At 43.8% G+C, this 12,214-nt stretch overlaps 1 protein-coding gene across 3 annotated transcripts in view; it reads right to left on the minus strand.

The window, feature by feature from the left end:
• Positions 1 to 11,917, minus strand: part of RTN4 (reticulon 4) — a 58,378-nt gene extending 46,461 nt beyond the window's left edge. For 2 of the 3 annotated variants that reach the window (XM_008162127.3, XM_008162126.3), the window contains exon 1: positions 11,127 to 11,900. In XM_008162127.3, coding sequence (XP_008160349.1) covers positions 11,127 to 11,673 — 547 coding nt within the window. In that variant the 5' untranslated portion in view covers positions 11,674 to 11,900. Of the gene's footprint in view, positions 1 to 11,126 lie in introns of all 3 variants that reach the window. The other variant, XM_008162123.3, reaches the window with a different exon arrangement.
• Between the last annotated feature and the right edge of the window lie 297 nt (positions 11,918 to 12,214).

Here is a 12,214-nt window from a genome sequence, read left to right on the forward strand (position 1 = left end):
CCATAAAACTATCAAGAAAAAGAAGAAAATAAAAAGTAATAGAAATAAAAGATAAATAAGATTTATCTTTATAAATCTTAAAAACATCAAAAATATTATGAACAAGTTTATGCCAATAAATTAGATAACTTAGGTGAGTGGACAAAGTCCTTGATGTCTACTCATCAAGATGAAATAGACAAATTCCTTTAAAGGCATACATTTCTAAAACTGGCAGAGAAGAAATAGAAAATCTGAATGGCCCTATATTACTTAAAGAAAGTTCAGTATACTTATAATTTAAAACCATATCCACAAAGAAAACTCCAAGCCCAGAGGCTTCACTAGTAAATTCTGTAACATCTCAGGATGCTTATACAGACTCTTTCAACAAATAAAGGAAAAGCAAACACTTCCCAAAACGTTTTATAAATTGACTAGAGGCCCGGTGCACGAAATTCGTGCATGGGGGGGGGGGAGGTGTGTGTGTGTTCCTCAGCCCAGCCTGCACCCTCTCCTCAGCCCAGCCTGCAACCTCTCCAATCTGGGACCCCTCGAGTGGGATCGGGCCTAAACGGACCTCCCTCTCACAATCCAGGACTGCTGGCTCCCAACCACTCACCTGCCTGCCTGCCTGCCTGCCCCTAACCGCTTCTGCCTGCCAGCCTGATCACCCCCTAATCACTCCCCTGCCAGCCTGATTGATGCCTAACTGCTCCCCTGCTGGCCCAATTGCCCCTAACTGCCCTCCCTTGCCGGCCTGGTCACCCCTAACCTCCCCGGCCGGCCTGGTCACCCTAACTGCTCTCCCCTGCTGGCGTGGTTGCCCCCAACTGCCCTCCCCTGCTGGCTGGGTCACCCCTAACTGCCCTCCCCTGCCGGCCTGGCCGCCCCAACTGCCCTCCCCTGCAGGCCCGATCCCCCTCTACTGCCCTCCCCTACAGGCCCGGTCACCCCAAACTGCCCTCCCCTGCCACCCTGGTCACCCCCAACTGTCCTCCCCTGCAGGCCTGGTTGCCCCCAAATGCCCTCCTCTGCAGGCCTGGTTGCCCCCAACTGCCCTCCCCTGCAGGCCTGGTTCCCCCCAACTGCCCTCCCTTGCAGGCCTGGTTGCCCCCAACTGCCCTCCCCTGCAGGCCTGGTTGCCCCCAAATGCCCTCCCCTGCAGGCCGGGTTGCCCCCAACTGCCCTCTCCTACAGGCCTGGTCACCCCCAACTGCCCTCCCCTGCAGGCCTGGTCCCTCCCAACTGCCCTCTCCTGAAGGCCTGGTCACCCTCAACTGCCCTCCCCTGCTGGCCTGGTCCCTCTCATCTGCGCTCCCCTGCTGGCCATCTTGTGGTGGCCATTTTGTGTCCACATAAGGCGGCCATCTTATGTGTTGGAGTGACAGTCAATTTGCATATTGCTCTTTTATTAAATAGGATACATTAATACCAAAACCAAAGATATTGCAAGAAAATAAATTTACAGAAAAATACCCCTTATACATGCAAAAATCTTTAACATATTAGCAAGTTGAATTCAGCAATTCATAAAAAGTATATTCACTACCAAAAGGGTTTAATCCCAAAAATACAAGATTGGTTCAACATTGAAAATCAAACAATAAAATTTAGCACATTAACAGTCTAAGAAAGGAAAGTGATATGATTGTCTTAATAGATGCCAAAGACATCAGTTAAAATTCAATACCTATTTCATAAAAATTCTCAACAAATTTGAAGAAGGAAACTTTCTCAACCTAAGGGTCAGGACATCTAGGAAAAATATGCAGCTAACTTCATACTTAATAATGAAAGACTAATCATATTTCCCCCAGATGCAGAATAAAACAAGGAATTTTTTACACCTTTTACTGTACTTGCCTTCTTACCACATTTATAGCATAAAGATCAGAAGGGAAAAGGAAAATGATCTTAACTTGAGAACAGCACTGTGTAGTTAGAAATTTAACCTATTAAACCTTACTAGAGCTAGGAAGTAAATTTAGGAAGATGCAGGATAGTTACAAGAATAGTATGCAATCACTGTATTTCCATGTACCAGCAATTAACAAATGAAAAATAAAATTTTTAACTACTATCATTTACAATAGCAACAAAAAACATAAAATACTGAGAAGTAGAGATCAACCAAAGAACTTGTATGCATGCATATAAGCCTAACCAATGGACACAGACAACAGGGGGATGAGAGCATGAGTGGAGGAGGGGGCTTAGGGGAGTAATGGGGGACTGAGGACACATATGTAATACCTTAATCAATAAAGAAATTTTTAAAAAAGAAGTAAATTTAACAATAGAAATGCAAAAGCTCTACACTGAAAACTACAAAACACTGCTGAGAGAAATACATACTAGTAAACATGACATGGATTGGAAGACTCTTGTTATCAGGGAAGAGCTCTCTTAAAGAGTTTCTTGTGTTTTTGCACATCTTGTGAATAGAGGGATGGGGCACTAGCTGCCTTTGTTCCTATCTTTTCAAAGATGTTTGTATTGCAAACACCCTTAGGGCAGAAACCAAGTCTTTCACTTGAGCAATAAGGCAGGCATGCTGATTATGCAGTGTAAGATTCAGTTTCTCTAAGCCCAAGGTTGCTTGGCCCTCTTCATGTTGCCCTAAGGAAATGGGGCTCTGGGAATCTGTCCAAAAAAGTGCTGATATTTTGGCTATTACCACTGCTGTGGGTATTTAAGTCCCTTATTTCTTACCCAGGTATCTGTGTCCTCTGCCAGCATCCATGAGACTATGGCAGGCTCAATTTGTTAGCTTGTTGTAAGGTAAAATCTCAAACCCTAAGATGTCAAATCTCCTAAAATTGATCTCTAGACTCAATACAATCCCAAATTCCCAGCAGGCATTCTGTAGAAATGAACAAGTTGATCCTAAAATGTATATAGAAATACAAAGGACTTAGGGCAAAACAATTTTGGGGGGGAAAAAAAGATAAAACTTGGTGTATTCACACTGCTTGATTTTAAGATTTACTATAAAGTAATAGTAATTAAAACAGTCTGGTTACTGACATAAAGATAGACAAATAGATCAATAGAATAAAATAGATAAAGACATCCTTGACTCACAATGGTTTGACTTTACGAAAAGCGATATACATTCAATAGAAATCATACTTTGATTTTAAATTCTGATCATTTCCGGGCTAAGGATATGCAGGTGATGTTGAGCACAGGTGGTGAGCCTCATCTCCCAGATCAGGAAGGTGAACAACGGATACTCCACAGTGTATTCACTGTGTTAGATGATTTTGCCCAACTGTAGGTGGGCAAAATATTAAGTGTTCTGAGCATATTTAAGGTAGGCACGGCTAAGCTATGATGCTTGGTAGGTTAAGTGTATCAAATGCTTTTTTAAAAAGTCATTATTTAATGAGCTAATTCTTTGCTCTCCTTCTTCACCTCTCTCCTTCATTATCTCACTCCTCCACCCACTCTCAACATTGAATGCTAAACATACTTATGTAAACATACATGGTATAATGCCAAAGAAAGTCAGTGCCAATTTCTAATGTGTCTAAATGCATTTCTGACTCAGGATATTTTCAACTTACTATGGGTTTATAGGACACACCCGCCATCGTAAGTTGAGGAGGATCTGTATGCTTAAACAGACGCACTTATATGGTCAACTGATTTTCGTCACAGGTACCAAAGCAAAATTCAATAAAGACAAATTCCCTCCAAAAAATTTTTGCTGGGCCCGGCCAGTGTGGATCAGTGGTGGAGCATCGACTCATGAATCAAGAGGTCACCAGTTCAATTCCCAGTCAGGGAACATGCCCAGATTGTAGGCTCGATCCCCAGTGGGGGGTATGCAGGAGGCAGCTGTTCCATGATGTTTCTCTCATCGATGTTTCTATCCCTCTCCCTTCCTCTCTCTCTAAAAACCAATTAAAACATATTTAAAAAAATGTTTGCTGGGACAACTGGATATTTACATGGAAAAAAATACATAAATCTGAATCTGTAACTCTTCCATAGACAAAAATTAATTCAAGATGAATTAGAGATTTAAACATAAAAGCTAAAACGATAAAGCTTCTAAAAGAAAACGTAAAATGTTTTTACAACCTTGGTGTGTAGGCAAATGTGTCTTAGTACACAGCAAGTATGAACCATAAAAGGAAAACTTGATAAATTAAGACTTCTTCAAAAACAGAAAATTATACTCATCAAAAGAAACCATCAATAAAATTAGCAGGTAAACCACAGATTAGGAGAATATATTCACAATGCATATATCTAAGGAAAGACTCCTACAAATCAGTAAGAAAAATGGAATCTAACGCAATGTAAGAATAGGCAACTAACTTGGACACTTCACAAAAAGAAAATATATAAGTAGCCAGTAGACATGTAAAAGCCTTCTAATTCATTAGTCATTAGGAAGACCTGAATTAAAACTATAATGAGAAACAACTACATACCCACTAAAATTTAAAAGACTGATAATATCAAATGTTTGTGAGAATGTGAAGCCATGCTAACTCTCCTACATCGCTGGTAGACATGGAACCACTCTGAAGAACAGTTTGGCAATTTATTTTTAATAAAGATACCTACCCCATGAACCAGCAATTCTACTCTTACTCAATTCTACTCTCTTTACCCAAGAGAAATGAAAACAAATATCCACAAAAAAAGGCCTACACAAAGAAAGTTCACAGCATTCTATTGTTCATAATAGCCAAAAACTACAAATAATCCAAATGTCCATCAACAAGTGAACAAATAATTAAATTGTAGTATATTCTTATCATGGAATACTTACTCAGCAGTAAAAAGGAATAAATTACTGATACCTACAACATCATTGGTAAGTCTCCAAAACATATTGGGTGCAAATAACCAGACACAAGAGTAAATACTGTATGATTCCATCCGTATGGTGCTCTATAATCGGCAAAATTATGGTGAAAACAATCTGAACAGTAGCTGCTTGGGATTAGGGGGCTGGGAGAAGGACAGAACAAGAATTAAATTGACTGCTAAGGCTCAAGGGATCTTTCTGGAATGATGAACCTTTTCTGTATCTTGACAGGGGTGTGGGTTAAATGAGTAGCTGCATTTGTCAAAAGACAGAATTGCTAAAACTTAAGATCTATGCATTTTACTGTATGTAAATTATATCTTTATTATTATTTTTTAAATATATTTTTATTGATTTCAGAGAGAGAGGGAGAGGAACATTAATGATGAGAGAGAATCATTGATTGGCTGCCTCCCGCACGCCCTCTACTTGAGATTGAGCCTGCAACTCAGGCTACCCTTGACCGGAATCCAACTCAGGACCCTTCAGTTGACGCTCTATCCACTGAACCAAACTGGCTAGGGCTGTAAGTTATCTATCTATATATATATAAAACCCTAATATGCAAATAGACCAAATGGCGGAACAACCGAAAAAAAAAAAACCAGTAGCTATGATGTGCGCTGACCACCAGGGGCCGCGCGGGGAACATGGCAGGCATCGGCAGCAGGTGGCAGAGCGCGAAACATGGCGGGCATCAGCTGCAGCGGGATGGTGGAGGTGAGCAGGGGCGCCAGACCAAGGCAGGGCACCGGTGGCTGTCATCAGGGCGAGCCTCTGGTGGTTACTGAAAAGTCTTTGCTCCCACCCGCCATGGTTCCACCCAGTGCTCACACCCGCTGCCGGCCCCAGCCCCAGCCCCACTCCCAATCACTCCGTGCTGTCAGCCCCAATAGCCCCTCAGGGTTTCTCACCCACCCCGCCCCGCTCCTGAGGGTCAATAAGGGCAGCAGCCACTGCTCGCACCCACTGACAATGCCAGCCCTGCTCACACCTGCTGCTGGCGCTGTCCCCAATCACTCCGTGCCATCAGCACGTGGGGGCAACGGCAGCGGGAGTGGGGCTGCCAGCAGACAGCGAACCAGGAGTCACGGCAGCAGCGGCCGGGTGGGGGTGCAGAGGATGAGCCAAGACCCGCCCCTGTGCCTACTGCAGCCACACAGCCCACAGTTCCTTTCAAGGTGCACAAATTCGTGCCCTGGGCTCCTAGTATCTTAATAACATTAAAATGACTTTATCAACTAAAATAATAAAAACATCGCCCTAGCCAGTTCTGGTTCAGTGGATAGAGCATCGGCCTGCAGACTCCTTCCAGGCCCATGCAGGAGACAACCAATCGATGTGTTTCTCTCACATCAATGTTTCTCTCCTTCACTGTGTCTTTCCCTCTTTCTTCCACTCTCCCTAAAAATCAATGGAAAAATATCCTCGGGTGAGGATTAACAAAAATAAAAAATAAAATAATAATAAAAACATTAAAGTGAAAAAACTGTATGTGCATTCTTCAACAAATTTCAGACAGAGTCCACAAGTAAGCAAGGGAGAACCCATAGACAGACATAAAACAAACCAATCCATTGTAATGTGTGGACCTTATTTGGATTCTGATTTTTTTTTTAAACTTTTTTAAAAAGACGTAATGACATTCACTAAGTAGTAGTAAATATAAACTTTGGCTGGATATTTGGTGAAATTAATTATTGTGAAATACATTGGGAAAGTATTTGATCAAGAGTATTGTGGTTATGTTTTGGAAAACAGTACTTGGTTTGCAAGATACATAATGAAATATTTATAAGGGTGTGGGACTGGCAAGATTGGCAATGGATTGATGACTGTTGGGGCTCAGTGATGGTTAAATGAGGTTTCATTCACTATTCTGTTTTCCTTTATATCTGAAATTTTACATAACAAAAAGTAAAAATTTTTAAGCCCTCCAAAAAAGAGGTAAGGTAATGTAAACATACTAAACTTCTATTATACTGAAGTAATTTTAACCACATTTTTACCCACAATTCTTTTAGCAGGCCATTAAAATATATATTTGATTCCATCAATGCCAAACTTAACTAGAGCTCCTGATGTTTCTCGCTCACATCAATGTTTCTCTCTCTTTCTCTCAAAAATCATTTAAAAAAAAATCCTCTGGTGAGATTTTTTTTTTTAAAGTTATAACCTATATATGGGTGTCAGATAGGTACTGGACTTACTGAGGGATCACCTGATAGTGTCTAACCACTACCACTACCCATTATGACGTACACCTGAAAATAATACAATATTCAACATCAACAATTAATTGAAACTCTTAAAAAGTAATTAAATTAAATAAAGTTATAGCAATTAAAAAATAAATGAAACAGAAAATATTTCACCCATACTACAAATATATGACAAAAATGGCATTTCAAAATAGTAGAGAAAATGGTGTTGAGACAAATGAAATACCATATTCAAAAATAAAACTGTATCACTATGTCATTCTCTAGAACAAAATAAACTACAGAAAGAATTAAATGTTAAAATAAAATTATAAAAATACCAAGAGAAAACATGGAGAAATTCTCATAAGACATATATATGACAAAGTCTAATTTCCCTTACACTAGATCAAGTGCTCCTACAGCTGGGTCCTCAAACTTTTTAAACAGGGGGCCAGTTCACTGTCCCTCAGACCGTTGGAGGGCCGGACTATAGTTTAAAAAAAACTATGACCAAATTCCTACGCACACTGCACATATCTTATTTTGAAGTAAAAAAACAAAACGGCAAAAACACCCGCATGTGGCCCGCGGGCCATAGTTTGAGGACGCCTGATGCTAGAAGAAAAATAAGAAGAGGTCAAAACTGTGATGAGAAAAATGTACTGGCACCTAAGCCTAGTAAATTATATGGCACCTAAGCTGGTTAAAAAAAAATACTGGGAAATATAAATTTAAAAAATAATTTGCTAAATCATTTACTGGTTAATCTACTCTACTGGTAAAGGCAAAAGGAAAAAAGGTACTTTAACACATTATTGGTGAAAATATAGGTTGGAACAACTCTTTGTTAGTACAATTTGGCATTATCTAGCAACATTTTAAATGCACATAGTCTTTGAACTAGGAATTCTATTAGCATGAATTTATCTTACAACACCCAGAGAACAGCATGCATTCCCAAAGAAGTTCATATAAGGGTGTTCACAGCAACATTATTTATAACAGAAAAAGCTGAGAAACAACCTAGTTAATCATCACTAAAAGACTGATTAAATAAAATATGGTACATATGTAAATAAATGCATGCTTTAATTCATAACACTTGGGATTTTTATTGCGAGAAAATATTGTAATAATTCTGGAACTATACAGAATGTGAAGATCAACTTTCATCTATAATTTTCATTCATTCAACAAATATCTGAGTGCTTACACCACATGTCTGTGCTCAGTAATGCAGATATAATGTCATATAATATAATGTCATATAATCCTTTTCCTCAAGGAAAAAAGGTGATATAGCCCCTTTATTCAGGGAGCATACAGTCTGGTAGAAACTAAAGATGAGTAAACATACTATTATCACATATATGGTATGATATCTATCATGAGGTAAGAACAGAATGTTATGGGAACACATGAGTAAAGCAACTTAAAACTAATAATCACCATGCCAAGAAACAAAAACTCAGCAGCTTAAACGTGAAATTATCAACTCCTCGTTCAGAGCTGAAATGATGATGAGGCCATCAGTCTGAGAAGACCTTAGCTCCAGTACAGCTGGGTCTGACCACCTTGCACATGCCTATGTGCACAAAGGTCACATTCACCCATTTAAACACTGCTGGTGAACTAGGGTTCTGCCCTTAAGAGTTCCGAATCCCTGGTGCTATCACCCTCAGGGGGGCCTTTTCTAGGGTCTACATTTAGAATCAGGAACCAAAAGTCTCAAAAAGAATGTGCTATAAGAATAGTGTATCTGCAACATTTACTTCTACTTCATCAGAGTTTCCAAAGAATCAAGAAATATACCCATTTGGTTGGTACTTGAAACCTGGACTAGCAAAGTACCTTTAAAATGTGCCATTTAAATTGGAGCCTTACATCAGTTAGGGTTTCAAATAAATTGCTTTTAGGTATTTTATGAAATAACTACACTAAAACAGAGCTAATTATTGGACAACAGAAAATATGCCCCTTTTTAGAAATGTTTTCTATGATATAGCAAATCTTCCAAGTTTACAGAGATATGAAATAGCATATTTTCTAAATACTATTCCACATAGTTAGATATTTACCAAAGATTCTATATATATATTCATTACATCATTTTAAAAAGGATGGGGGAGCTTGTTGGTTACTAAAAAGCACTATAAATTTGACACTGTGCTTCCTAGGAACTAATCTGAAACATAATTTAACTTATCCATAAGGAGCATATATACTACTTGTTCCTAGTCAGAAAATTAAAAATAGCTTAACAAAAGAAATTATTCAGAATCTCTAAATTCATCAGTCCTATTCCTTGTTATCATCTGTTAGATAAAAATGGAAGATGGGGACTGAATAGGGTATGACATCTCTTTCTTTAGAGGCATCTTAAGATTTAACGTATATAAAACTCAAAATCTTAAAAGACATGGTTTTTAATCTCCAAGATATAATAACCCTATACTTAAAGCAATATTAAATCCTACATAAACTTCCATTCAATTAACAACTTTGGACAGTCTCAAACTGATTTAATGAGCACCAATATTCTTTCCTTTGCATTTACATTCATAGCCTCAAAGTCCTGTCAATTCTTCTTTCATGAAACCTCTTTGTACCCTAACTATAAAAATACAGGCTCACAACCAATTACAGAATTCATGCTTCCCTTCTATTCCATTTTCACTGAACTAAATAATGAGCTAGATTAGGCGCTACTCACCTGTCTCAGAACTATCACAAAAGCTTTCTGAATATAGTCCCCCTGTTTTTCTTTCCAACCTATCTTAGAATATGGTCACCAATTCCTTTTCTAACACCACCATCCAGGCCTCCGTTCAATAATCTCCAATGGCTTCCTAACACCTAAAGCAGTAAATCAGGAAAAGTAAAAAAGCTACTAGTGAATAAGTTTATAATTTGTCCGATAAGATGAACTCTAAATCTCTAATAAACTTGATAGTTTTACCTTCTAAAAATAATTTCCCAAGGTATTCTCTAAGAGAATTTCACTATTCATGTACAACCAGGTACTCGTGAATGAAAAGATGTGAAAACTATTTAACAGACTATGCACGTTTGTCTCTCTAGACCTAAAACATAACTTCCATGACATAGTAGCTCTAACCAATCCAGGAAAACCTCTCAAAATACTTCATGAAGCCTCATGGTACACCTCCCACAAAGTTAACTGGCCTAGACCCGGGTAGGAATCCACAGGTTTCCCTTCTTTAAGACTATCAATCGTGTTGCCTTTTTGTTTACGACTCAATGATGATGCAGTAAGAGGCTAAACCTGTCCGCGCTCCCAGCCATTCCTCTTCCTCCGCAGCTGAGAGCCCGGGCAAAACTGCGCCCCCTCGGAACACAATGCCCACGGCCCGTGTCCCAGGCTCGGTTTGGCGGATGCGGAGCGGCCACATCCATGCCCGGGCGCACTGGGCGGTGGCAGGACGTGGCCAGGACTCTCCCCCCCAAACCTCCACGCGCACACCACTGGAGGCGCTCTCCCGCACTGCAGCTGGGTCAACGTGGACGTGTTCCAAGGGGTCATCTCCCCACCAGCGCCAAGAGCAGGGGAAGAGGGAGATGAAACGCAGGGGGCCACCCCGGCCAAGGAGGGGATACGATGGGGGCCAGGGCTGAAGACAGGCAAGCGGACTGACAGCGAAACTGCGCCTTTTCCCTAGGCGCAACCCAGACGGGGAGACAAAAGACGAAGGCGCCAAGGCCTTTCCATCCTCAGCCCAGAAGGAAGGCAGCCCAAAGAATCCACAACCCTCGTTCCTGATAAAGACACCCAGCTCCAACCAGGGGTGGGTGGGTGCCTAACTTCAGGGACGCAGGGGACCGGGGACCAGAGGGAAGAACCCGGGAGCGGTCGGGTGCACGTGTTCCCCGACGCCCGGACAGACAATGAAGAACAAGCCCGGGCTACCTCCGCCGCCCCACCCAGCTCCCGGCGGCTCCCACGGCGGGCGGTGGGGGCGCCTTCCCCCTCTCCCACCCGCCCCCAGGTCTGCAGACAAAGCCCCTCGGGGCGGAGAGGGGGGCTCCGCGGGAGCAGCCGGGGCTGCACACAAAAGAGGGAGGGGCGCGAGGCGGGAGGGCGAGGCACTCACCCACGGAGCCGGAGGAGCTCCTGCGCTTGGGCGCGGCCGGCGTGGAGGGGGGCGCAGCGGGGGCCGGGGCGGTCGGCGTCCACGCGGGCTCGGCTTGGGGGCTCACGCTGGCCGGGGGAGGTGGGGGAGGCCGGGCCGGAGGCTCGTCGTCCTCGGGGAGCTTGGAGGGCGAGGCTGCGGCAGCGGAGGGTAGGGATGGCGCGGAGGACGCGGGACTCGGGTCCCAGGACTGATGCCTCTCCGGGGCGACAGGGGGCGCGGCCGGCAAGGGCCCCCGGGGCGCCGGGGGCACGAAGTCATTGTCGAAGTCCAGCAGGGGCGCGGTGGGGGCGGAGGCGGCGGGCACTGGGGCCGCCGACAGCCCGGCGGCGGGCTTCCTCTCCAGCACCTCCAGCTCCTCCAAGTCCTCGTCCTCGTCCTCTTCCTCCTCGTCCTCCTCCTCCTCGTCCTCGGGCTCCCTCACGAACTGGTACTTGAACGTGGGCTGAGGCCGGGGCGGGAGGTCCGAGGACGAGGAGACCCGAGACGACTGGTCCGTGTCTTCCATGGCTGGCGGCTCGGAGATGATGCTGCAGCTGCTGCCGCCGCCGGACGCTTCTCCTCCGAGGCGCGGGCTGTGGTGGGGGCTGGGGAGCTCTGAAAGGGGCAGAGCCGAACGAGCTGAGGGACCTGCAGAGGCGACGGCTCCCGGAACAATGAGGCTGCCCCTCCTGCCTCCGCACCCGTGATGCGCCACCCGCCCCGTCCCCAGTTGCCGCCGCCGCCGCCCAGACCAGCGTAGGAGAGAGGCCAGCAGACTCTCCGCCCAGTTTGGCGCGATTCCTCCTCCCCTGCCGGCGGGGGCTGGAGCGGGATGGAGGGAGCCAATCGGCTACGGGATAGTGATAAAGGACAACCAGCCGGCCCAACGGAAAGGAGAAGAGGAGAAAGTGGGCGTGGCTTGTTGCGCTTCCTCTCTCTTACCGGCTGGGTTGGGTTCGGTGGGCGGGGTCTGAAGCTGGCAACCCCGCCCTCCACCGTGGGTAGTTTAGGAGAGGGGCTGGTGGGGTGGGGTGGGGTGGGGGTCTGGCCGCGCCCACAGCTGTAGG

This window comes from Eptesicus fuscus, chromosome 16 (assembly GCF_027574615.1).
Source record: "Eptesicus fuscus isolate TK198812 chromosome 16, DD_ASM_mEF_20220401, whole genome shotgun sequence".
NCBI classification, from domain to species: Eukaryota; Metazoa; Chordata; class Mammalia; order Chiroptera; family Vespertilionidae; genus Eptesicus; species Eptesicus fuscus.